Source organism: Oncorhynchus mykiss, chromosome 13 (assembly GCF_057628025.1).
Source record: "Oncorhynchus mykiss isolate SJ-2025 chromosome 13, ASM5762802v1, whole genome shotgun sequence".
Taxonomy (NCBI): Eukaryota; Metazoa; Chordata; class Actinopteri; order Salmoniformes; family Salmonidae; genus Oncorhynchus; species Oncorhynchus mykiss.
Genome location: NC_143034.1, coordinates 46,639,893 through 46,667,799, shown reverse-complemented (window position 1 = coordinate 46,667,799; position 27,907 = coordinate 46,639,893). Strand labels below are relative to the sequence as shown.

At 42.9% G+C, this 27,907-nt stretch overlaps 1 protein-coding gene across 5 annotated transcripts; it reads left to right on the top strand.

Annotated features, from left to right (window-relative positions):
- Window positions 1-906: 906 nt before the first annotated feature.
- rbtstat3 (Stat3) lies at window positions 907-26,733 on the top strand. Of its 5 annotated transcripts, none has more exons than XM_021556151.3 (23): window positions 1,012-1,329; window positions 10,337-10,486; window positions 15,848-16,184; window positions 16,283-16,364; window positions 16,592-16,692; window positions 17,599-17,750; window positions 17,997-18,155; window positions 18,374-18,466; window positions 18,617-18,676; window positions 18,792-18,821; window positions 18,943-19,036; window positions 19,128-19,175; window positions 19,345-19,428; window positions 20,404-20,502; window positions 20,680-20,815; window positions 21,001-21,053; window positions 21,158-21,252; window positions 21,571-21,710; window positions 21,879-22,097; window positions 22,278-22,320; window positions 23,150-23,212; window positions 24,426-24,523; window positions 24,657-26,733. In XM_021556151.3, the coding sequence occupies exons 2-23, from the start codon at window positions 10,359-10,361 to the stop codon at window positions 24,707-24,709; spliced, it is 2,367 nt and encodes a 788-aa protein (XP_021411826.1). In that variant the 5' UTR covers window positions 1,012-1,329; window positions 10,337-10,358; the 3' UTR covers window positions 24,710-26,733.
- Window positions 26,734-27,907: the final 1,174 nt, after the last annotated feature.

The following is a 27,907-nucleotide window of genomic DNA, read 5'->3' as shown; positions in this document are numbered from 1 at the left end:
CTTTTCCTTGAAAACCATTCAAACCTACACATGATAAATAATGATATTGCTCCATAAGCCAATGTTACTCCACGATAAGCACCGGCTAATGATGCAAAACACTGTAAAGTAAAGAGAAGAGTGCTTGAGCTATTGGTCATTAGGGATAGAGATTTGAGTCATGCTGCTTCAATGTGTGAGTGAGTTTGTAATGAAAGTAAAGTAAAGTACAACAAACAGCGGAAAATCTGGGAGTGGTAGAGGATCCAGAGTTCTAGCTACAGTGAAAGCAACTCCATTGAGCGTGCGTTTTAGTGTAGGTTTAGTCCTAATCTCGGGAAACCGGTCATATTAATTTTGGTTTTCACAGCATGTGACCTGACTTGCTATGATTCTCATAACCTCAGTAATGTTTCTACTCTTGTTATTCCCCTGCTGAAAAGGGACACTTAAATGATGCTATTGGTCTCACAATGCACTATAATGACCTAGGCCGATAAGGTTAGCTACCTGAGAGAAGACCACTCTCAAATTGATGGGCAATGCCGCACAAGAAAAATGTGAAAGCTCAGGAGCATAGAACCCTGTAATTCTTAGGTCCCATGAAACCAAGTAAACATGTTGATCAAATATTTAATTATTGCTGAACTGTTTGTGCTATAGCCTACATAGATGACAATGATGAAGACTAAACCAAATCCCCAATTTTTTTAATTTCAAATACTATAATAAAACTGTTTTCACGCATTGGTTTGTGTATTTTTCGATGGTGAATATATATTGATTTGGGTAAAACATAAATATCAACGCTGTTCACATTTCTTCTTATTACACTTGTGATGACGTAGAGACTGCCAGTAATTCAGATGACTTCCAGATCAGCTGTTCTGTTGGTTATTTCTTCTCCCGCTGCAAGGTCATGCTTGTAAATGCAATTTTCCCTACACACGGAGGGAGTGTGATTACATGGAACAGCCTCCGTGTCGCGCGCAATGAACACTCCACCCACAACCTCCCTTTAGCTTTAATCCCGCCTTCTTGCAATATCCTACACAAAGATTGGACGAAATTGTGTTCTCGTCTTCTGTTGCATCCTAGTTATGTCAATCAACGCTTTCTTGACGTTTGCCTGCACTCAGGTTGGAATTGGAAAACTAAGGGTCTGTGTGTACAGTACTGCGACATTGAAGTAGGCTAAAGTTACTGTAGTTGCGATTGTTAGAAATACACTTTGGTTAAAAGTTCTCGATTGTCCTGTACAATAAGACATTTTGTTCTGGTGGTTTAAGGGTGGTGGCTGGCTACGATTTGACGGGATCATTTTTCTGACACTTTCCCGTGGACAGTAAGGTAAGTAGGCGGTCGCAGACCCCTTTGCTTCGTATCATTTATACATCATATTGTGGTTGGGCCATGAGAGTAAAGTTTTAAAAAACACATTATAGTCGTGTGTGGTGGGCGAGCAGCATCAATGTATTATCAGATTGAGAATCTCACTCGACGCAAAGTAACTGGAGCTACGTCCTCCATGCTATTACATAAATCGCCAAAAGTTTAATCACACTGTTTCGCAAATAGATTAGGCCTACCAGTCGTTGCAGCTGTTGTTGGTTATACGTTTGCTTTCAAAGGATAGTATACGCCGACCGTTTATGCCTAATTCTTGTGTTGATGTGCTGGCCATTTCTTCAAGGATGATATTGCACATTTTTATGAAGTTGCATGTGCAACCATGTTGGGATGCTGACTTCGGTCAAAGCCACATCCAGTGGTGCAGGTTGTAATGACCACTCTCACGTGGGCATGTCACGGCCATTTGATCCATCAAACGGTGCTTGGGGAAGTCATCACGTCAACCATGCATGCCCTCAGGTTTGCAACAACCAGTCTACAGTTTGAGGGATTACAAACACACACAGCCAGTGACATGTGTTAATGGATGCCAAGGGAAGGCCAAAAATGACCGATTAAAAAAAAACACAACACCGATTTCGTCTCTGTTTCATAATTTTCCTACATTCAGCCTCTTGCGAATTGAATCTATCAGGAAGAAAGCATCAGAGCGATCAAAACAGCGTCTGGCCTCACTTGACAAAAAAGTATAAGCAATTAACCAATCAGCGTTGAGTTCAACTGTGAATGGTCCTGGCGCACCTCCTTTCGTTACAAGGAGTCAACATGTTTTTCTACTTGCAGGAAGGTGTACACACACACAAACAGAGTAATTAGAACCATGGACAGCTTACTTTAATTGGACTAAATTGTTTTTTGGTATCTTTTAGTTGTCACTGATGTTGAAATTGTGCTGGAATAGTGGAGGCAGCTCCGGTTTTCTTTGTGACTTGCAGGAAGGTGTACACACACACACACACACCGAGTAATTAGAACCATGGACAGCTTACTTTAATTGGACTAAATTGTTTTTCTGGTTTTAAATCAATAGTTGTTTACTGGTCCGAAAATGTCGGAAACATGAACTTGATTGACCAAGGTGTAGTTCATGTTACTGTTTGTTACACGCAATATGCTTTGTGGACTTCAATGGACAGAGGTAGCTATCCGGTTTTGTGATAAAACAAAGGTGTGGTTGAATTTATTCTGCCACTGTGTCTTCTTATTGTCTCGGCCTTTAGGCCCACAGTACCAGTCAAAAGTTTTTTAAATTTTTTTTAATATATGACCTTTATTTAATTAGGCAAGTCAGTTAAGAGCAAATCATTATTTTCAATGACGGCCAAGGGGCAGAACAACAGATTTGTTCCTTGTCAGCTCAGGGATTTGAACTTGCAACCTTTCGGTTACTAGTCCAACGCTCTAACCACTAGGCTACCCTGCCGCCCCAGATTTTTCAAAGTAGTCATCCTTTGCCTTGATGACAGCATTGCACACTCTTGGCATTCTCTCAACCAGTCTTCCTGAGGTAGTTAAAAGTTAATTTGTGGAATTTCTTTCCATAATGCATTTGAGCCAACGGTTGTGTCGTGACAAGATAACCCTATTTGGTAAAAGACCAGGTCTATATTATGGCAAGAACATCTCAAATAAGAAAAGAGAAATGACAGTCCATCATTACTTTAAGACATGAATGTCAGTCAATCCGGAAAGTTTCTTCAAGTACAATTGCAAAAACCATCAAGCGCTATGATGAAACTGGCTCTCATGAGGACCGCCACAGGAAAGGAAGACACGGAGTTACCTCTGCTGCAGAGGATAAGTTCATTAGAGTTACCAGCCTCAGAAATCGGCAATTAACTGCACCTCAGATTGCACCTCAAAGTTGAAGTACAAACACATCTCAACATCAACTGTTCAGAGGAGACTGTGTTAATCAGGCCTTCATGGTCTAATTGCTGCAAAGAAACCACTACTAAAGGACACCAATAATAAGAAGAGACTTGCTTGGGCCAAGAAACACGAGCAATGGACATTAGACCGGTGGAAATCTGTCCTTTGGTCTGATGAGTCCAAATATGAGATTATTGGTTCCAACTGCTGTGTCTTTGTGAGACGTAGAGTAGGTGAGCGGATGATCTCCGCGTGTGTGGTTCCCACCGTGGAGCATGGAGGAGGTGGTGTGGGGGTGCTTTGCTGGTGACACTGTCAGTGATTTATTTAGAATTCAAGGCACACTTAACCAGCATGGCTACCACAGCATTCTGCAGTGATTCGCCATCCTGTCTGGTTTGCACTTAGTCCCACTATCATTTTGTTTTTAACAGGACAATGACCCAAATCACACCTCTAGGCTGTGTAAGGGATATTTGACCAAGAAGGAGAGTGATGGCAGGCTGCATCAAATTACCTGGCCTCCACAATCACCTGACTTCAACCTAATTGAGATGTATTTGACCTTTTATTTAACTTGGCAAATCAGTTAAGATCAAATTCTTATTTACAATGATAGCTTACCTCGGCCAAACCCTCCCTTAACCCGGACATGTAGAAAATAGTCAAAATAAAGAAAAACCCTGTAATGAGTAGGTGTCAACTTTTGACTGGTACTTTAGATATCACGGTCGCAAGGCATATGAATTGTAGTACGGCTTAGTGGGGAAAAAGTCCCTACATACATACAATTGTCCTATTTGTCATCATTAAGTTGTTTACATAGCATTGGCGAGTGAATGTAAAACTGTAAGGTTGTTGCTGATATTGTTCCTTATCTTGTCCAATGGTATAATGACACTGCATCAGGAAACACTTACTGGAATCAAGTAATGCATTTTCCTGGAATCTCTTCCTCAAATAATGTTTCCATTGTCCAATGTTCTCGTTTAGTTTTTGTGGTGCTTTTATGATATCTAAAAGGTGTTTTTCTCTTGTTGTTTCCTGAATATTATATCTAAATATCATTGTTTTAAATTGCTGGGGTTTTTTACATTTATTTTTTAACCTGGGCCCAGTTTATCTAAACATTTAATCCAGAACAAAATGATCCTGTGTTGTGTCAAATTTCCCCATTTCAAATTGTTTGCTGTTTAAGAAGACAGACACAAAGACAATATTTCAACCAAATGTTATCGTATCACATAACATGATCTGTGTTGTAGCATATGATGCGGTTAGAGATTTGCTTTCATTTTGTCTTTAAACTACATCCAAAAATGAGGACGGACCACATCGGAAGGGGGAGCAAAACACAGGATGATTTTGATCTGGAAAAACTGGTCCCTGGTGACTGAAAGGAGAAGCAACTGCTTACTGCATCGAGTCAGGCTTTGATACTGTAGTGAGGTGTAGAAAACTGTTATACCTTCTCTCTGCCTGAGTTAGAGAAATATGGGGTTTAACAGTTCCCCCGCATGGCAATGCTCGTTTTTAGAAAGTAAGATACAGTAACATTATTTCTGTTACATAGAAAGTACTAGGCCCATGCCTAGTTACGGACAGGGCAAAGGATGTGGCTGCTTTTCATGGCCCTCATGACTGATGCTTTCTAGTCAAATTGTTATCTTTAGCTGAACAATGCAGACTAGATTCCTTGAAAGGCTGATCCCACCTCCTGTACTGTATAGTGTACAGTACACCACATTTTTTTTAGACAAACAGTGCTTAGACATGCAACAAATGTTTTTATGGTGTAGCCTACCCATAGTGGCTGCAGAGAGATACTGGTGATGAAATGAGTGGTGCCTTGCTGCAGTACGGAATGTTTCCTGTTCTTGAGACCTACAGTTCTCTCAACACCGGCTCAGTGAAAGTCAGTTCATGTTTACTTGCTTCTGTAGGCCAAGGCTGTAGAGATCCCCCAGGCCTGTCTGGTGTTGTGCCACTGTTCACACAGCTGTGTTGTTAACCCTGGTGGAGCTCTGTGTTTCTGTGGCTCTCTGTCGTCTGCCTGTGCATTCCACGCCACTCTGTAATGGCAATGATGGGACAAGTGCTGCTCAGACAAAAGCGCTGCTCTTTTTCAGTTGTCTATGGAGAAGTATAGTGAAGCCAACAGTCTTTATAGGCACTGGTTCTTCCTACCAATGAGTAAGACATGAGAAATCCCCCCCCCAAAATTGCCAGAAGCTACCCATGGATTCAGGGTCAGGTTGAACAAAGGAAGTTTCTGCTTTTTAGTTGTTCATCTATCTTGTCACCTATATTTTATGGGTTTTGACTGGGTTGTCACCTGTTGCCAAAGAGTTGGCTGTTTTGAGCTCCTGTAAATTACAAGCTTAGCTGTTGATTAACTAACATGGGATCCATTTAAGCCCATGCACTTTGTATGACTTGAGGAAGTTGAAAGAAAACAAGTAATTGAATGGGAAGGTGACAGTTTGAGTTTTGACACATGATGATGAGTCAGCTCAGCTGCTCTGTGTTGTGGTTTGAGTCTAGTTTTTGTATGTAGCACAATCTCACTCCAGGGGTGTATTCATTACGCCTTGCAATGGAAAACATTTACCGTTTAAGAACCAAACGAAAGCAAACCAAACCAAAAGATTTTGCAACCGAATCAGCGTAATGAATACACCCCAGGCAGGATGATGCACCTGTTTCCGTCAGTGTAATGAAAGAGGAATGAGGAAAGGTGACATGTCTAACATGTGAAATGAGTAGGGGTGCCCTCTAACTTTCCTCGCTTTCCTTTTCTCAAATAACCATGTAATGTAGTGGACCCTCACAGCAGAGATCAGTAGAGCACTGGGACAACATGTCACTCTAGCCTAAGCTCTCTCGAAATGAACAAACCCTGGAGCAGATATTTAACCAATATGAATATGTCACTCCATAGTTAATACATCTCAATAGTTTAAACATCAATGGCCAATACATTTGAACATATCAGGACATATATTTATCACACAAAGTCAACAAATAGCGAGATTAGGAAAACGCCCCTCAACATAACATACTAATTACTGAGCATGCAAACCTGCTAGGTACATATGCAGACGTGACCGACCCGGTCGCACTAGTCTGAACCCGCGGTGGTGAGAACAGAGCCCTACGTACCTGGTTTGAGGAGTTAGCGAGAACTTTGGTCAACTCGGGATAACCAGTACCACGAAAGTGGCTCACCTTTTAATGAGGCGCAGTGCTGTGAAAAAGTATTTGTCCCCCTTTCTAATTGTCTCTACTTTTGCATATGTTTTATACCAAAACCTAATATTAAATTAAAGGGAACCTGAGTGAACAAATAACACAACAATTACATATTTAATTTATTTCATAAAAAAAAAGTTGTGCAATACCCAATGCTCCTGTGTGAAAATGTAATTGCCCCCTTACACTCAATAACTGGTTGTGCCACCTTTTTAACTGCAATGACTCCAACCGAACACTTCCTGTAGTTGTTGATCAGTCTCTCACGTTGCTGTGGAGGAATTCTGGCCCACTCTTCCATGCAGATCAATACCGATTATTGAAGGACCAAAAAAAAGCTGATACCGATTAATCGGACTATTTAAAACAATTTTTTAATTTTTTTTATTTGTAATAATGACAATTACAACAATACTGAATGAACACTTTTATTTTAACTTAATATAATACATCAATAAAATCAATTTAGCCTCAAATAAATAATGAAATAAATGTATTCTTTCAGTGAATTATGGAACCGTTACGTATTTTATCTAACGGGTGGCAACCCTAAGTCTAAATATTGCTGTTACATTGTACAACCTTCAATGTTATATCATAATTATGTACAATCTGGCAAATTATTTACGGCCTTTGTTAGGAATAAATGGTCTTCACACAGTTCGCAACGAGCCAGGCGGCCCAAACTGCTGCATATACCCTGACTCCTTACACGGAACGCAAGAGAAGTGACACAATTTCCCTAGTTAAAATAAATTAATGTTAGCAGGCAATATTAACTAAATATGCAGGTTTAAAAATATATACTTGTGTATTGATTTTAAAGAAAGGCGTGGATGTTTATGGTTAGGTACACATTGGTGCAACGACACATTGGTGCTTTTTTCGCGAATGCGCTTGTTAAATCATCACCCGTTTGGCGAAGTAGGCTGTGATTCGATGAGAAATTAACAGGCACCGCATCGATTATATGCAACACAGGATAAACAAACTAGATAAATTAGTAATATCATCAACCATGTGTAGTTAACTAGAGATTATGTTAAGATTAATAGTTTTTTATAAGATAAGTTTAATGCTAGCTAGCAATTTACCTTGGCTTCTTGATGCATTCACGTAACAATCGGTGTCCAAAAATGCAGATTACCGATGGTTATGAAATTGTTGTTGAAATCGGCCCTAATTAAACATTCTTCAAAGAGTTTTGATGATCAACCAGTTTGCTTTTTGGCAAACTTGAGTCAACTTTTTGGATGAGTCTCAACCAAACACCACATTCCGCTGTGAGAACCTCAACCTCATGTGGTTTGGCGATGCTTTGCAGCCTCAGCACTTGGACGACTTGACATAATAGAAGGAACCATGAATTCTGCTCTGTATCAGAGAATTCTACGGGAGAATGTCCATCCATCTGTAAGCTGAAGCGCAGCTGGGTCATGCAGCAAGACAATGATCCAAAACACACAATCAAGTCAATATGAAAATGGTTAAAAAGCAACAAATTTTAAGTTTTTGAATGGCCTAGTCAAAGTCCAATTAAAATGTTGTGGCAGGGCTTGAAAACTCTCAAATGTCGCTGAGTTAAAGCAGTTCTGTGTGTATAAAAAATAAATGGTAATGACAATGCGTTTAACTTCACACACAGTAATACTTTTGTATGACTTCAAGGGATACTTTGTCATTGTATCTACTTCTTCAGTGTCAGGTGAACTCGTGGGTACCATTATTATGTCTCTGCGTGCAGTTTGAAGGAAGTTGCTAACTAGCTTTAGTGCAATTGATAACTAGCGTTAGCGCAATGTCTGGAAGTCTATGGATATCTGCTAGCAAGCATTGGCTGCAGGCTGACTTCGGTTGTCAATTGGACGGTGTTTCCTCCGACACATTGGTGCAGCTGGCTTCCGGGTTAAGCGGGCGGGTGTTAAGAAGTGCAGTTTGGCGGGTCATGTTTCGGAGGACGCATGACTCGACTTTCGCCTATCCAGAGCCCATTGGGGAGTTGCAACGATGAGACGAGATCAAATTTGGGGAGAAGAAGGGGGGTAAAATACAACACAACAAAAAAGCTTTAGCAAAAGGTATATGCTTGTTCACGCTAGCAACATAACAAACAATGGCAAACATTTGCAATTTGTCACAGGTGCTCTTCAGTGTACATCATCACAAGCTTTTTTGTGTGATCTTGTGGCTCAACCTCTGCTTGCATTAGACAAATGATTTGACTGACTTTTCATCATATTTGTGGAATCGACTGGAATTATAAAATGTTATTTATTGGCCTTATTCCAGTCTGACAGGAAGTGGACAGGGTAAGGAAAGTAGAGGCGAAGTAAACCAGGATTGCATTCAAATCTACCAATTGCCAATACAAGCAGTAAAGGTCACAGACAATTTCAACTCATTGTTTCACCTGCGTAGGACAAGAGGAAGTGACATTTTTATAAATGAGGATTCGTCCCAAATGGCAACATATTCTCTATAGTGTACTTCTTTTGACCAAGGCACAAGAAAATCTTGCCATTTAGGACGCAACCCTAGGTTTCTCTGCAAAGCAAGATGCGGTTGGAGCATGTTTGTTCACCTGTCATCCAAGGAATTGAGTCTTTGTGATTGGATAAGTTCTGTTATCTGAATCTGTCAATGGAGCATATCAGATATGAGGATGCAAAGAATGGAAGAAATATCAAATCCCATGATTTAAAATGTTACCCTAACTATACAGTTTGCTCCTCTGTTTATCTTTTCTCAATTTCCTTACATCTAGCCTGCAGTAAAAAAAAATGGTCTTGCTACTGTATAGGGACTTGTTATCAGGACCGTTGTAGCCTAACCACCACCTTGCAAGTTATTGTGCAATTGAGCTACTAGGAGAACATTGTGTTCCTCCCTGTGTCCAGTACAATGAGAAGGGTGGCAGATGTTTGCTGATGACTGTGTGATCTCTCAGGGCTGGGGGGGATGCTCTGTAGTTCTCTACCTTTTTCACTGGTTGTAATTAGGATTTTGTCAAGGCTTTTAGGAAGTACACTGTAATGTAGGAAAAATACCAGGCCTGGGTTAGCATGGCTTGCTCAAATAACTCACTGAAATCATGACCGCTGTTAATGGAAAATCACTTTCACTTTGAAAATATAATTACATTGTTATGGAAGGAATGTGGAGCAGAAACCGTTTTGTGCTAACTTGCAGACGGTGTCATCTGCATTACATGACCTACATAATTCAATGGTTTGCTGACGATGACAACAGTGACATTCTGTTCAACTGGGAATGAATATCAATGATGTGGTTCCTGTTTACTTTGAAGTCTGAATAGTTTTCTAGTAATGCTGAATAAATCTGCTCGCATCAGACCTGGGCTGGAGGGAGACCAAAGGGTTTCTATCTGGCTCACCTTGCCCAACTGGGAGGCCAAAGGCCAGAGTTTATTTTGGTTTATGTTTCTCGGTGAAGGCTGTGCGTTGAGTTGAACAGGATGTCTGTTTATAGGAAGCTGGCTGAGGTACCATCAGATACTTTTGTCTTTGGTTTCTGAGGTTTTCCTGTCAGGGCGAAATATGACGTGTGTGTCTATACATGCTCTCATCAGATTCAAGACAATCGGGGTTAAAACAAATGATCAAGGTATTGGAAATGTTTCAGTGTAGAGACATACTGTACGGTGGCCTCAAGGTTTCGTCCTGCATTGGCTAGCTGTCAAGAGCCGATCATTGTCTCAAGAGATCACATCTGTTCCCCTCATTAGTATCTAGCTTCCTTGTGTCTTCCTTGCTTTCCACATTTCTTCCTCAAACTATTTCCCCGTGTGTGTCCTATACAGGGTTGTGGAGGCAGCCGGCAGCATGGCCCAGTGGAACCAGTTGCAGCAGCTGGAGACCAGGTACCTGGAGCAGCTGTACCACCTGTACAGCGACAGCTTCCCCATGGAGCTCCGGCAGTTCCTCGCCCCCTGGATCGAAAGCCAGGACTGGTGGGTACTTTCCTAGTTCCTGTGGTTCACAACACCACTACAGAATGGGTACCTAGTACCTACGGTTCACTAACACCACTGCTGCTGGCAACACTGTGCAGGATGACATGGCTCATTTTTGTGCTTGCTCATTCTGTTTGTTATTAGTGGGGATGGAAATATGTCATCCACTCACGCTCAGTGTGGCATTGATTTTCCTCTACAATCGTTTTGATTTATTTTGAAGTAGCATCAACAACATTACAGCTAGACTGTTAGCAGGGAACACGTCATACACATTTTCCCATTGTGAAAGTGTTCAATAAGTGACTTTTTGGACCTGAATGCCAAAACCTTCAAGGGGTTAAGGTTCTCAAAGTTGACCTATTTTGCATACCCCGAGACATTTCCTCATCACTGGAAAAGATAAACGGCTGAGATGAATCTAATTTAAAAGCTTACGAACAGGGTTGTCAAACAATTTTATAATTTCATTTTTTAACCTTTAACGTCAATTATCAAAAACCGCGTAAACGCCAGTGTTTTTTTTCATACTCGCGTATGTTTTGGCCAAGAACCTATTTGACATAATCTAAGGTTTTGGTGTTGTGCCCGCCATTGGTTGAGACACAACATGCTCTTGAATACAGGTGGGTGTCATGTTTTGGCTCATTTAAATGTGCTCAAATGAGAAACTTTCAAATGGTACCACAAAGATGGTTGTCGGTCCACACACATCAGAGACTCTTGACTTAATGGGGATATGTTTTCAATTCTACTGTCAATCATCCATTAGAAACCTATTGGAAATATACATCATAGAATAGACATGACCATTTTTAAGTTGACATTCGTTGGTGGGTGCAGTCATCTTTGTGGTAGTAATTACACTGAACAAAAATATAAACGCAACAATTTCGAAGATTTTACTGAGGTACAGTTCATATAAGGAAATCAATTTCAATTGAAATAAATGAATTTGACCCTAATTTATTGATTTCACATGACTGGGAATAGGGATATATCTGTTGGTCACAGACACCTTAAGAAAAGCTAGGGGCGTGGATCAGAAAACCAGTCAGTATTTGATGTGACCAGCATTTACCTCATGCAGCGCGACACATCTTCTTTGCATAGAGTTGATCAGGCCATTCTATGAATTCTATTTCTAGGATTGAAATGACACCGACCCTGTATTCAACAGCATGTTGTGTCTCAACCGACGGCAGCACAACACAAACACCTCAAAGAATCTGAAGTAGGGTCCAAAAAGTCACTTTCTGACCGCCATGTTATGGCATTGTTTTGGCATTCGGGTCCAAAAAGTCACTTTCTGACCACCATGTTATGGCATTGTTTTGGCATTCGGGTCCAAAAAGTCACTTTCTGACCGCCATGTTATGGCATTGTTTTGGCATTCGGGTCCAAAAAGTCACTTTCTGACCGCCATGTTATGGCATTGTTTTGGCATTCGGGTCCAAAAAGTCACTTACTGACCGCCATGTTATATCATTGTTTTGGCATTCAGGTCCAAAAAGTCACTTTCGGACCGCCATGTTATATCATTGTTTTGGCATTTAGGTCCAAAAAGTCACTTTCTGACCGCCATGTTATATCATTGTTTTGGCATTCGGGTCCAAAAAGTCACTTTCTGACCGCCATGTTATATCATTGTTTTGGCATTCGGGTCCAAAAAGTCACTTTCTGACCGCCATGTTATATCATTGTTTTGGCATTCGGATCCAAACAGTCACTTTCTGACCGCCATGGTATATCATTGTTTTGGCATTCGGATCCAAACAGTCACTTTCTGACCGCCATGGTATATCATTGTTTTGGGATTCGGATCCAAACAGTCACTTTCTGACCGCCATGGTATATCATTGTTTTGGCATTCGGATCCAAACAGTCACTTTCTGACCGCCATGGTATATCATTGTTTTGGCATTCGGATCCAAACAGTCACTTTCTGACGGCTTCTTCCATTGGCAGACATGTGTGGACAGTTTTGTTTAAAGCAAAAGTCATGCTGTCAAAAAGTGACTTCAAATGGATTTACCCAAAAGCTATTTCAGTTCCCAACCTTCCTTGTTACCGTAAAAGTCTGCTCCTTATGCAAATATCTTTCAATATTTCCTGCCAAATGGTTCCTAGTTTTATACCAAAGCAAATTAGATTCAGTGGGTCATATTTTCATAGATATAGAGATATATAGATCATGGATGTATTTGGAAAGTAGTCCGGCCCCTTTCCCTTTGTCCACATTATGTTACCTTACAGCCTTATTCTAAAATGGATTCAATTAAAACATTTCCGCATCAATCTACACACAACACCCCATAATGACAAAGCAGGTTTTTAGAAATTGTTGCTTTTTATAATGATAAAAACTGAAATGCCTTAACATTAGTATTCAGACCCTTTGCTATGAGACTCAAAATTGACAGTGCATGTCAGAGCAAAAACCAAGCTATGAGGTCAAAGGAATTGTCCGTAGAACTCAGAGAAAGGATTGTGTTGAGGCACAGATCTGTGGAAGTATACTAAAACATGTCTGGAGCATTGATGGTCCCCAAGAATACGGTGTCCTCTGTCATTCTTAAATCGACGAAGTTTGGAACCACCAACTCTTCCTGGAGCTGGCCACCCGGCCAAACTGAACAATCGATGAAGAAGAGCCTTGGTCTGGGAGGTGACCAAGAACCTGATGTTCACTCTGACAGAGCTCCAGAGTTTCTCTGTGGAGATGGGAGAACCTTCCAAAAGGACAACCATCTCTGCAGCACTCCACCAATCAGGTCTTTGTGGTACAGTGGCCAGATGGAAGCCACTCCTCTGTAAAAGGCACATGACAGCCCGCTTGGAGTTTGCCAAAAAGAATCTAAAGGACTCTCAGACCATGAGAAACAAGATTCTCTGGTCTGATGAAACCAAGATTCAACTCTTTGGACTGAATGCCAAGCGTCACATCTGAGGGAAAAAACAGGCACCATCCCAACAGTGAAGCATGGTGGTGGCAGCATGTGGGTATGTTTTTCAGGGACTGAGAGACGACTCCGGATCGAGGGAAACATGAGCGGAGCAAAGTACAGGGAGATCCTTGATAACCTGCTCAGGACCTCAGACTGGGGTGAAGTTTCACCTTCCAACAGGACAATGACCCTAAGCACACAGCCAAGACAACGCAGGAGTAGATTCGGGACATGTCTCTGAATGTCCTTGAGTGGCCCAGCCAGAGCCTGGACTTAAACCCTAACAAACATCTCTGGAGAGACCTGAAAATAACTGTGCAGCGATGCTCCCCATTCAACCTGACAGAGCTTGAGGATCTGCAGAGAAGAATGGGAGAAACTCCCCAAATACAGGTGTGCCAAGCTTGTAGCGTCATACCCAAGAAGACTCAAGGCTGTAATCACAGCCAAAGGTGCTTCAACAAAGTACTGAGTAAAGGGTCTGAATACTTATGTACAGTGCCTTGCGAAAGTATTCGGCCCCCTTGAACTTTGCGACCTTTTGCCACATTTCAGGCTTCAAACATAAAGATATAAAACTGTATTTTTTTGTGAAGAGTCAACAAGTGGGACACAATCATGAAGTGGAATTACATTTATTGGATATTTCAAACTTTTTTAACAAATCAAAAACTGAAAAATTGGGCGTGCGATTACAGCTGTAAGTCGCTTGGGGTATGTCTCTATCAGTTTTGCACATCGAGAGACTGACATTTTTTCCCATTCCTCCTTGCAAAACAGCTCGAGCTCAGTGAGGTTGGATGGAGAGCATTTGTGAACAGCAGTTTTCAGTTCTTTCCACAGATTCTCGATTGGATTCAGGTCTGGACTTTGACTTGGCCATTCTAACACCTGGATATGTTTATTTTTGAACCATTCCATTGTAGATTTTGCTTTATGTTTTGGATCATTGTCTTGTTGGAAGACAAGTCTCCGTCCCAGTCTCAGGTCTTTTGCAGACTCCATCAGGTTTTCTTCCAGAATGGTCCTGTATTTGGCTCCATCCATCTTCCCATCAATTATAACCATCTTCCCTGTCCCTGCTGAAGAAAAGCAGGCCAAAACCATGATGCTGCCACCACCATGTTTGACAGTGGGGATGGTGTGTTCAGCTGTGTTGCTTTTACGCCAAACATAAAGTTTTGCATTGTTGCCAAAAAGTTAAATTTTGGTTTCATCTGACCAGAGCACCTTCTTCCATATGTTTGGTGTGTCTCCCAGGTGGCTTGTGGCAAACTTTAAACAACACTTTTCATGGATATCTTTAAGAAATGGCTTTCTTCTTGCCACTCTTCCATAAAGGCCAGATTTGTGCAATATACGACTGATTGTTGTCCTATGGACAGAGTCTCCCACCTCAGCTGTAGATCTCTGCAGTTCATCCAGAGTGATCATGGGCCTCTTGGCTGCATCTCTGATCAGTCTTCTCCTTGTATGAGCTGAAAGTTTAGAGGGACGGCCAGGTCTTGGTAGATTTGCAGTGGTCTGATACTCCTTCCATTTCAATATTATCGCTTGCACAGTGCTCCTTGGGATGTTTAAAGCTTGGGAAATCTTTTTGTGTCCAAATCCGGCTTTACACTTCTTCACAACAGTATCTCGGACCTGCCTGGTGTGTTCCTTGTTCTTCATGATGCTCTCTGCGCTTTTAACGGACCTCTGAGACTATCACAGTGCAGGTGCATTTATACGGAGACTTGAGTACGTACAGGTGGATTGTATTTATCATCATTAGTCATTTAGGTCAACATTGGATCATTCAGAGATCCTCACTGAACTTCTGGAGAGAGTTTGCTGCACTGAAAGTAAAGGGGCTGAATAATTTTGCACGCCCAATTTTTCAGTTTTTGATTTGTTAAAAAAGTTTGAAATATCCAATAAATGTCGTTCCACTTCATGATTGTGTCCCACTTGTTGTTGATTCTTCACAAAAAAATACAGTTTTATATCTTTATGTTTGAAGCCTGAAATGTGGCAAAAGGTCGCAAAGTTCAAGGGGGACGAATACTGTCGCAAGGCACTGTAAATGTGATATTTCAGTAAAAATATATATATACTTTTGCACACCTTTCTAAAAACCTATTTTTGCTTTGTCGTTATGGGCTAGTGTGTGTAGATTGATGGGGGGGGGGACAACTGAATCCATTTTAGAAAATACGGCTGTAACGTAACGATGTGGATAAAGACAAGTGGTCTGAACACACTGCGTTCGGAAAGCATATCTTATCTGTGGATTAATTTTTTTACAATGTGTTTGAGTAATAACTAGAGATATGAACATTTATTAGAGGCTAGGTTGTTACTATAGGTTGTTCTCAATACCCTACCTGGTTAATTAAATCAAGATAATACAAGAAAATGTGCTATGCAGGGCGTACGCAGCGAACAAGGAGTCCCACGCCACGCTGGTGTTCCACAACCTGCTGGGGGAGATTGACCAGCAGTACAGCCGCTTCCTGCAGGAGAACAACGTGCTCTACCAGCACAACCTGCGGCGCATTAAGCAGCACCTGCAGTCCAAGTACCTGGAGAAACCCATGGAGATCGCCCGCATTGTAGCCCGCTGCCTCTGGGAAGAGCAGAGGCTGCTGCAGACCGCCACCACCGCCGCACAGGACGGAACGGCGTCTCACCCGTCTGGCACTGTGGTGACGGAGAAACAACAGATCCTGGAGCACAACCTGCAGGACATCAGGAAGAGGGTGCAGGTGAGACTGCACGTTTAGTCCAAGGAATATGTGGTTTTACACAGGCTTGTTATTTAATACCTCGTTTGATTGACATGCTTTGCGTTGCTTTGCTATAGGATATGGAACAAAAGATGAAGATGCTTGAGAATCTCCAGGATGATTTTGACTTCAACTACAAGACCCTTAAAAGTCAGGGTGGTAAGTTTCACTTTTAATATTACAATTCTACATTTCTTTTTCTAGAATTTTATCGGAATTTATGGATAGGACATGAATCTGTTAGAGGCTTTAATTTTATACTCTACTACTACTATTGATTTTGCTTGTTCTTGTTTTGAAACTCTGGCCCGCCATCAAATACTACCAAATATCACTGACTCTTAAATCTACAGATAACCCACCCAACTCCTCTCCTATTTGCTCAGAGTTGTCCCAGGACATGAATGGGAACAGCCAGGCGGCAGCCACCCGGCAGAAGATGTCTCAGCTGGAACAGATGCTGAGTGCTCTGGACCAGCTCAGGAGGGTAGGGCCCTTATACACCCTCCTTAGTGTCCATCTGACCCAACATCCCTTCTTCGAGGGTCCTAATACCCTGAATCAGGATAGTCAGAATTTCTGCGATAAGTAGGAGAGGCTAGTTGACATTCTGCTCGAACCTCCTACGTGTGTGCAGTAAATTACATAAACCTGCATATTTACATGTTGTTGAATAGTAAACTGTAGAATTGGTTAGTCATTCTCTAATTCTCAGCAGCAAGCTGAAACTGTCTGGCCCAAGCAGGGGGGCGTGGCAGCCCCGACAAACATTTGTACTCAGCAGCGAGCTGAAACTGTCTGGCCCAAGCAGGGGGGCGTGGCAGCCCCGACAAACATTTGTACTCAGCAGCAGCATCTTTCACTACACATGCAGAGCTCTGTATGTGTGCTCGATCATTCATTTTGAATTGAGTTAAATTAATATTCATGCTGCTGTCAGGCGCTAGATATTAATGAGCAAGATGAGGGTGGTAATAGCTGTCAAATTTTGGAGAATGTGGGGCTGGAAACTATTTAGTTGTTTTTTTAAATCCCTGAGGCCAGAATTGTGAAACAAATTCACTAATCATGTTGTCTAACATGATAATCATGCGGAAGATATAATCGTACCCTCGATGTTCGAGAAGTGGGCCAGCAACCGGAGGGTTGTCGGTTCGAATCCTAGTGCTGGCAGGGAGTGAGCTGGCAACCGGAGGGTTGCTGGCATCAATATCGCAGGTGCAAGGAACTTAACCCCCTAAACTGCTCATTGGGCGCTGCACTGCGGCTGATGTCCATCTTGTGTGGATTAATAAAATATATCTTAAAAGTAATTCCAGAGCCCCCTGAATGTCACTTTAACACTGGTTACATCAGTGTCTGAAGGATGTGCTGTTGTCCCTCTCTGTTGTAGCAAATCGTGACTGAGATGGCAGGGCTGCTGTCAGCCATGGACTTTGTCCAGAAGAACCTGACAGATGACGAGCTGGCTGACTGGAAGAGGAGGCAGCAGATTGCCTGCATCGGAGGACCACCCAACATTTGCCTGGACCGCTTGGAGACATGGTCAGTTACCAGTAGTAGCCTTTACTTTCCACGTTAAAATCCTTTTCTGTGCCCTCCCCATGACCGTACACTGTCTATTCCCCCCCAACACTCACGTAGAGTAAACGTCAGAGGCGAAGAAGGAGAAGTTGCTGTTATTTGTAGTCAATGCAAGACACCATAAGATGAAATTGTAGTTCCAAATTTGTTTAACAAACAGGGTAGCACTGCCATAATGACGGACCTAGGTTAACCTTTGACCTCTAGGATTACTTCCCTGGCTGAGTCTCAGCTGCAGATCCGCCAGCAGATCAAGAAGCTGGAGGAGCTCCAGCAGAAGGTGTCCTATAAGGGAGACCCCATCATCCAGCACCGGCCCGCTCTGGAGGAGAAGATAGTGGACTTGTTCAGGAACCTCATGAAGAGGTGGGGAGCTTCTCCAGATCGTTTGGATATTTTTTTATAGGATTGAATTTGCATAATATTCAGATGTTTTGGATACATGGCATAGCCTTTGGCAAATATGGAGATATTTTTACATTTTATTATGATGGGCATTGGATGAGGCTTCAGAGTTTTGTTTATCACAGACTTCCATCATTGTGCCCTAATGCACCGCGTCTTATCTGGCCATTGTGTTGCAGTGCGTTCGTGGTGGAGAGGCAGCCTTGTATGCCCATGCATCCAGACAGACCACTGGTCATCAAGACAGGTGTGCAGTTCACCAACAAAGTCAGGTAAGAGGGGCTGCGGGACTCCCATGTTTCAACTCAGTGCCACCAGTTGATGCCTATGTTGAATACAAAACGGCCTTATTTGATGTCTTTGGCGTTTGCTTTATGTGCTCTCACCAAATGTTATTTTCCAAAAATGTTCTCTCTTTTCAGATTACTGGTGAAGTTTCCAGAATTGAATTACCAGCTGAAGATCAAAGTTATTATTGACAAGTGAGTTTTGCCTGCCTTGCGTCTATCACTCCCACGATCATGTATTATTTGCGTAGAACACCACGATCGACTCAGTCCCAGGGAAGTTGTGAATTGACTTCTGTTTGTTTCTCAGGGAATCTGGGGACGTGGCTGCCATTCGAGGGTAAGTGACTTTTATGTTACGTTGAAACCCTTTGTCTCCTAACCTATCAATCTTAGAATGTCCCTTTTGCCATGGAGCCTGTGAATAACCTACCCTACCTGCTCTACTCTGCTTCTCCCAGGTCTCGAAAGTTCAACATCCTAGGTACCAACACCAAGGTGATGAACATGGAGGAGTCCAACAATGGCAGTCTGTCAGCAGAGTTCAAACACCTGGTGAGTGGATGTCTGTTAGTCAGTATAGTGGTGAGTCTAGTGTGATACTGTGCAGTATGTTGCTTGACTGATAACTGCCCTTCTCTTTCAGACCCTGAGGGAACAGAGGTGTGGCAATGGTGGCAGGACCAACAGTGATGTGAGTCCCACACTCAATCTTGAATGCTCCTTTTCTTATGGTGACTGTTGTAGCTATACTGTTAACTTAAACTTATCATTTTGGGAGTTTATAGTACTATTGTCATCAGTATTGATAGTAGCAGTAGCATCAATCGACCTTTAACCCTGACTGTCCTGTTCCTCCCCAGGCCTCCCTGATCGTTACAGAGGAGCTCCACCTCATCACCTTTGAGACAGAGGTCTACCACCAAGGCTTGAAGATCGACCTGGAGGTGAGACCTAACTCCGCTCTCTACCTGTGTGCACACAGGCGGCTTGGGGGAGTTGCTGTTGTGCTTCCTGACTCCCAGGTGGTCTTTGTCAAGTCTCATTATGGCAACACCAAACACTCAGCATGTAGTCCCCTGACTCCACCTTAATCCTACATCAGCAGCAATTACATGGAGATGAGATATTTAAGGCCACGAGTCAGGTCTGCCACACACGCGAGCCAATAGACAAAATAGTCATTATCATTAGCTTGATGGTGCCCTAGGCTACCAGGGGCCTGGCTCTGCTCTCCCCATGCACTGAATACCAATGAGCTGATTCAGTAGTCACACTTGTTCTCCGTGCTTCCCTACTGTTGCATCTCCTCGCCCCATCATCCGTCCCATCCACCCCCGGCCGGTGCAGCGAGTCCAGGGGTAATCCGTCTCTGACCTGTTCTACACCTCCCTTACCACCACCATGGTTCCTCCCTCTGATATCACTGTAGCTGGTCCAAGCCCCCTGCTGGGACACAGGAATCATTCATCTAATGGTTATGTCCTGCCCCCCCTAAACACAGCAGTGTGAAAATGCATTAGCCGGGATAATTAACACATTAGCATTGAGAAATGGAGGGAAATTAGTGTGGGTGTGTGAGTCTTCTATAAACGACACCATTTAGCGAGGCGAGAGGTGCTGCTGTGTGAGTTTAAGACTTAATTCTCAGTGAGGGACTAAGCACTCCATGTCTCTGCCATGTCACTCAGGACACCGACAGCTTTTCCTCCCGTACGGCCGACCACTTTGTCACAGCAATCCAAAGAAGAATAGAATTAAAGGAATGTGTTAAATGGCATTTCATGTCAGACTTTAATAGAATGACCTAAGTTAGTTTTGAAAGCCTGACAAAAAGGTGCTACTGCACCATACGTGTGTATCTTAATTGATCCTACGTCCAGGTTAACCATTCTTCATGCGTTTTCTCTATGGTCTATTAGACCCATTCTCTACCAGTGGTGGTCATCTCCAACATCTGCCAGATGCCTAACGCCTGGGCCTCCATCCTGTGGTACAACATGCTGACCAACCACCCCAAGGTAAGACGGCTGGCGCCACCTCGCGTTCGACCGCTGTCCTGTAACTTCTGGCCCCCCAAATAGTCTTACTGATGTCATCTTTACTGTGTCATACCTTCTTGGCATTGGCGTCCGCCTTGGAGAGGGTTGGGTGTGAAATCCACCTTGACCTCCTCTTCCTGTTGTCGTGTCCTATAGAATGTGAACTTCTTCACCAAGCCTCCGGTGGGGACGTGGGATCAGGTAGCGGAGGTGCTGAGCTGGCAGTTCTCCTCCACCACTAAGAGAGGCCTGACCATCGAGCAGCTCACCACCCTGGCTGAGAAACTACTAGGCGAGGAACCTTTCTGTCTGCAACTCTACCTTCATCTGCATTGGATGGCTCCAAAGCAATAGCATGATGTCTATCACAGAACATTTAATGAGAGTCGGAATGAGTGTCCACCCTAGAAAATGTATTTCTATGGATGGTCTGTATGGCATCAATGCCTACTAAATGTGTTTGTGTTGTTTGTCTAGGGCCGTGTGTGAACTACTCTGGATGCCAGATCACCTGGGCCAAGTTCTGCAAAGTATGTCCCTGCCCAATCAGTCTCTCTTGATATGTTGTTATAGCTATCTATCTATCGTAAACAGCTTCACAGTTTGAATTGATTAGATCCTTCTTTGTCCTCAGGAGAACATGGTGGGTAAAGGCTTCTCTTTCTGGGTATGGCTGGACAACATCATTGACCTGGTCAAGAAGTACATCCTGGCTTTGTGGAATGAAGGGTGAGAGGTCGCTTCTGTTTGTTTACCGACTTGTTACTGGAACAGCTGGGCAAAATCCAAGTTGGAAGGAGTGGAGTTCATGACATTGAGTTCATATGAGCACTGCTGAGAACTGTAATACTGAGCCGTTGAACCCTAGATAGCGGGAAACTGGATTGAGGAGGAGTACAGGTTTTAGGCTTAAATGCACAAGTGTAAAGTGTCAAGTGTAATGGAGTTAAATTGTCTCCCTTTCAGTCTTTCTCTGTCCTATCCGGTGTAAGTGACCATTAAAAAAAAACGGCATTTTTTCTCTCTGCTCTCTTTCGGTCTGTGCAGGTATATTCTGGGTTTCATTAGTAAGGAGAGGGAGAGGGCCATCCTGAGCCCTAAGCCTCCTGGTACCTTCCTGCTGCGCTTCAGTGAGAGCAGTAAGGAGGGAGGCATCACCTTCACCTGGGTGGAGAAGGACATCAGTGGTAAGAGGACAGCGTGTTGGGCTGGCTGGCGCTCTGTCGGTCTTTCTCGCTTTTCTATTGTGCATGTCAATTTGGTCTTTGTCCATGTTGCACGTTATTTAGTTTAATCTCATTATTGCCCTTGTGACATGGTTTCAGATCTCTCTCATTCTCTCTGTGTGTCTTTAGGGAAGACTCAGATCCAGTCGGTGGAGCCTTACACCAAGCAGCAGCTCAACAGCATGTCCTTTGCAGAGATCATTATGGGATACAAGATCATGGACGCCACCAACATCCTGGTGTCTCCGCTTGTCTACCTCTTCCCAGAGATCCCCAAGGAGGACGCCTTCGGGAAGTACTGCCGACCGGAAGCTGCTCCAGAGGCTGAGCTCGGAGACCCGTGTAGTAGTGAGTCAGTCAGGAGGTTTTAACGTATTGTCATGGAAACTGCGGGATGAGTTAATGGAAGAAGATCTGGATGTACCTCCATAATTAATACTTCTTTACCGTTTGAGGTTGGTGCTTTGTGAGATGGGGAATATTTTGATCTGTGTGTACGTTAAAACGTGTTCTGGTTTTCTCCCGCAGCCATTCAACCATACTTAAAGACAAAGTTCATCTGTGTAACCCCGTAAGTATCCACTTTCCTTGAGAGCTGTTAGTGCTCAGTTCCCTCAAAGGAGTTAATGCTCCTAAGTGACTTCACACTAGGTTGTGTAATGGAAACTGGGACAGTCATGTTGCAAAATGTTCAACTTTTTTTTCTTTTTTCTACTAAATATTTGAGTGTCCTCCGCAACATCCCCTTGTTGGCTTCCTGTAAGGATGGGGCGGGTGGGAGTTTTACCCTGGAAGAGTGGTTCCCAGATCGTTCCTATATAGTCATCACCAACAAACTGACAGACGGATTCACTATTAGTCACGGTCTTTCCCTTATTTATACAGTTGTTGGTCTGGCCTGGGGACAGTGGAACAGGAAGCACAGGACTGTAGGCAGGCAAAGTGTACACATCTCTCTAGACAAAGCATAGTGGAGGAAGCAAGTAACGATCCCCAGACAAGCATACAGATTACTTTAACACCACTAGTAGAACCAAAGAGAAAGCTTTCCTTGCACTTCTAGGGGAACAGACTGTGTGTGTGTGTGTGTGTGTGTGTGTGTGTGTGTGTGTGTGTGGGGGGTGTTTTGTAGCCCATGCAGTGCTCTCTATTCTGGGACGGAGTGGGTGTGTATGAGTTTAGCAGAGGGATCAGAAGGGTGTGTATACTGGCTAACCCAGGGGCGGAGGTACTGTTTTCGGGGTGTGTAGCAGCGTTGGGAGAGGTTTGCTCAGTGAGAACCTGACCTGTCTCTGTAGGATTAGATGAGTATGTGTGTATTACATAGTTAGAGGTGTCTGTTTGGGTGGAGGGGGGTGTTGGAGAGGATTGCTCAGTGAGATCCTGACCTGTCTCCGTAGGTGCCCTTCCGTGTTCATGGACTTTCCGGACAGCGAGCTGCTTGGGAACGGGATATTCCCTGGGTAGGCAGGGGGGGGGGGCGCATGTAGGGCTGTGTGTGTGTGTTTCTCTACGTATGTGTGGGTGAGAGGGTGGGTGAGACTCAGACAGGGAATGGTGTAATAAGTCTCAGCCTCCTCATTTAGACCCCCCCCCCCCACACTGTTCTGTTTCTACCTCACTGCCACTCCTTGGTTCTAACACCAGAGCAGCTTCCAGTCATATTGTATTCAGCCATTTTGAGTTGGGTTCATCCTACTTGAAGATGGCTTCCCTTTCCCAATCACATCCTCAGTAGATCATTCACCTTTCAAACTCCCTGTTAAGTCTACGTACTGGTGTCATGACCACTCCCATTAAAATCAGTCCACGCTGGCCACGTTTAGTTTACAGCTTGATAATGGTATGAAAACGGTCCCCACTTCACGGTCCATTATGAACGGGCTAGAACAGCAGGAGGGGAGAAGAGGCTGTGGATTGATAGGCTGTAGACTGAAGGGCTCATTAGAAGTGCCTTCAGTGGAGATAAACTCCTAAAGGCCAAACGTTGGTCCTTCCTTTAGTTCTCCACCGCGGGAGGTTGGTGGCACCTTAATTGGGGAGGACGGGCTTGTGGTAATGGCTGGAGCGGAATCAGTGGAATGGTATTAAATACATCAAACGCATGGTTTGATGCCATTCCATTCGCGCCGTTCCAGCCTTTATTATGAGCCGTCCTCCCCTCCGCAGTCTACACTGTTCTCCACCTATGACTATAGTAGTAGGTTGTTGTGAGACGTCATGCACTTTTTTAGAACAGAATGTCTGTCAGGGGTGTAGAGGGTTTTGGTGTGTTTCTGCCCACTGGCCTGCCTGCTCTTCTTAACAAGCTAGATTGTCTAGAATACTTTTCATTAACATTCCCACTAACTAACTGCTCTCCTTTGCCCCTTTCGTTCTGCTACTGTCGTCTACCTTCAGTCATACGCTGGTCAAAAGGAAGCACATTGACACATAGTGGCTGAACGGTCCCAACCTGTCACTAATCTGACCCAGTCAACACTGAACTGCTTGACTCATGTATTTAAACCTGTAATACTGTGTGTACATGTAATAATGTGGAGTGTTGTCCTCGTCTATGGTGGTGTATCAGCTGTGATGATGTGGTGAAAAGGACCTAGAGATCTAATCACTATGACATCTGTATGTGTGTGTTAACATGTTTTCTCCCTCTTCTCCTGTATTTTCTTGTTGCAGCACCAACTCTGGTAACACCAGTGATCTGTTTCCTATGTCCCCTCGCACCCTGGACTCTCTGATGCACAACGAGGCTGAGGCCAACCCTGGCCCGCTGGGTAAGTCCTGACAGATACTAATACACACGTGCCCGCACACACACACACACATGCACATACTCGTACTGTGCTTGCGTGTGAAGCAAGGTTTAACTTGTTTTAATGGCAGCCCTTTTGCTTTCTGTCTTCCCAGACTCCCTCACTCTGGACATGGAGTTGAGCTCTGACGTGGCGTCACCCATGTGAAGAGACGAGTGAACCAGACTAATTTTTAAATCTTTTAACTCCCCGTTTTCCTAAAAAATATATATTCCACAGTTACCTCTGTCCCATATTGTGAAAGGGAACAAGATACATTACATTCTTTACCTTTCACCTTTACGCCTCAAACACACCTACAGCGTCATTGTGCTAAATGGTACGCAGCAGCATCTGGATATGTGTGCAACAAAAGTTCAACTTTCACCTTCTGCTACCATTTCTGTCAAGCCGTCTACACATACAGTTTGATGCCTACGTTAGATAAAGGCAAATGCAGCGTTCCATTGGAAATGAATGTTCTTTTGGTGTACCAAAATGCAATGACGCTATCGGTGTGATCGAGGCGTTGGTGTCAATGTTTTTGAAAAGCCATGTCTCACTCCCTGTGGGTGTTTCACAAAGTACCTTATTTAATTTGTATAAAAAATGTTTTACACAAAAGTATATTTTTGTTTCCTCGACTTCCTTTAAAATGGTTTTGATCTTAACCTTCATTTATGAACCAGCGCTTTTGTTTTTGTAAGAATGCCTAAAGAGGAAGATTGCAGTCTAGCTTTTCAAAGATAATAAGTTATTATTTGTTAGCGTCATAGTTCTCAATGACCTATTCTATAACCTTTTTTGGTGGTCTGTCTGTTTGTCCCATGTCATTCTCTATTCAAGGGGACACCTGTATCTTTATTTTTATTTGGTTGAGAAATATCCTTGTTCCAATCTTTCCCGTTGTATCTTATTCCTTATTACAAAAAAACTGTGTCTAGAATCTCACTGTGACAATGAGTCAATAATATGATGCGTTTATAAAAACCAAGGAGATGAGAACCAAAGGTCACAGGTGAATTTGTTAATTGAACATTCATTCATATAGGTAATTTATGTGAATGGCACTGGTTTTTGTTTTAGGTGTCTGAAATGGCATTGATGATGACAGGATATTTCTCTGACCTTCTCTCCTCTCAGCCTGGGCTCAACCCCGCTCTCAGCTGGCAGGCAGCATGTCTCAGTTGAAGGGAAAATACTGATTCCTTCCCTGGATTGTAGAGCACGTTGATGATTGTCATGAATCCTGCCCTGAGCAATTTCCACTAGCTGGACCAGCTGCACATTTAAAATTGGCGATGTAAAAATGTACTTATTATTTTTTTTTTTTAAATGTAAGGTTAGGGTTAGGCATTATGGTTAGGTTTGGGTTTAAAATCTGATGTTATGACTGTGGCTGTGCCAGCTAGTGACCACTGCAGAGCTGCCTCCAGGACAAGATTGATGACAATGAATGCCAACCTGCTATTGTAGATAGAAATGTACATTATTCTTTGGTGTTTTGAATTCATACACACCCCCTCCGTCCTTCATAGTCTGTCATAATGTGAATACCACTTGTTTTCATTAAACCATCAAACATCAGATTATCATTGCAACAGTACTGCACTAGTCTGTGCCTAAATTGTTTATGTAGTGCATAAATGGTTAATGTAGTGCCTATCTCATACCGTATTAATGATTTATTTTAAGCTAACACTTGTATGTGTTGACCTTGTTTTTTTTTTGTAATTTGCATATTGTTAGTATCAATTTCTAATGATATTTCACTATTCTGTTTGACTGTATATGGGTATCATGTGATGCCACATCATAAACAACACAACACTTGTCCATCACTTCCTGAGTTAAGTGCTCAGTTGAATCGGTAATTGAGTTCACTCTGTAGATGTTATTTGAAAACAAGCTATCTGTAAATTATGCTGCAACTAATCTTATATTTGTTTAAAAATCATAAAAATAAGGGAAAAAAATGTATCTCTCATGGACTCATGTTTGCCTATCTTGTTATGCGATTTTCCATGTTTGAGGTCTTTTTTTATTTTTACCGGTGAGCCAGTTGCATAGCTTAACTGTATCTTTACATGTGTCGAATATGGTAGTGAGACGAAGCCCACTGGCGGGCAGTGGAGGATGGATTTTGGGCGAAATTCTGCACATTTTCTCATCGATTAAACATTTGATCTCAATACAGTTTAATGTTACTAAAACTATAATCTGTTTTGAGTGGACTATGGTTTGTAGACTTTTTACCATTTGCAAACGTTTTAAAAAGTCGCATTATTTAGGAAGCGTGCAAGGGCGAATTGAGTAATGCACACGCGGACTTCAAAGTAGGCGTTCCCTAACGGAAAATGCAGATAATGTAAAATGTCGCTACTAAGATCTCGACATTAAAAACGTTAACATTAATGGCATTTGTTGAATTGCCTTAGATGAATTCTGACTATTTTGGGGAAGTGGCTACAGCGTCTCAAAATGGACAAGTACTACTATTGCCGCTTTTTCTCGTTTCTCACGCGAATGTATTTTATTAAGGGAGCATGCGAGTGCACTCGTTCGGTTCGGTGTCAGCCGAACTGAACTGAAGCATGCTAACGCATGAGCTGATCAGAAAACACTTGTATGAGTGATAGTATGTTGGATCAATAGGCAATTAATCAGGGATGTCTGCCGCTCTGCCTTAATTTACCAGTGCCTTTACCCTGGGCTTTAATCTATAGCTGTGAGACTAGCAACATCTCAGACACACACACACACAAAATTACTGACTTTGTCTATGGTATAGAAATTTTGCATAAAATGTAAATGCTTTGGAATGTTATTTGTCAATTCTTCTGGAGTTTTGACTCTTTCAAAACGATACCGAGTGGTCTTCCATTGCCTTTCTGTACGTGGTGAAACTGGAAATCCCGTAATATGACGGCACGTTGAACATGTGCTTGCTGCTTCACTACCCTGAGGAAAACCATCTGCTGCGGTATCTCACATTCACGGCGTACTAGCATACTATATGCACACAGGTCTGGTCTGGGGTTTCCACCGTTGTTTCACTTATTTAGCGTTACATTGTCTATAGTTGTCCCGTTGAGTCACTCCTTGATGTAAACTGGTCTGAAATGGCAGATGTGAAATATGGTATTTTTCGTATCATTCTAGTCTCCTCACATACTTTATTTCTGTCTGTCGATGTCTCTCTCCTCTCTTATTTGTCTCTGATAGGAACTAGCCTTCCCCCTATCCTGCTACGCGTGGAGAGGGAGACTGAGAGCGTTGCCTTTTAATTAACATCAGCAGCTGCTGACTCAGCAGTTTCTGAAAGCAAGATGTCACCCCTCCAGCCTGCCTGGCCAGCAGCCAATC

What these genes read in the sequence shown, in the direction of transcription:
- rbtstat3 (XM_021556149.3), top strand. Translation starts at nt 10,359, where the DNA reads ATGGCCCAGTGGAACCAGTTGCAGCAGCTGGAGACCAGGTACCTGGAG. An exon ending in GACCCTTAAAAGTCAGGGTG is followed by an intron (nt 16,365 to 16,558) that starts GTAAGTTTCACT and finishes TTAAATCTACAG; the next exon opens with ATAACCCACCCAACTCCTCT. An exon ending in CTGGACCGCTTGGAGACATG is followed by an intron (nt 17,751 to 17,996) that starts GTCAGTTACCAG and finishes TTTGACCTCTAG; the next exon opens with GATTACTTCCCTGGCTGAGT.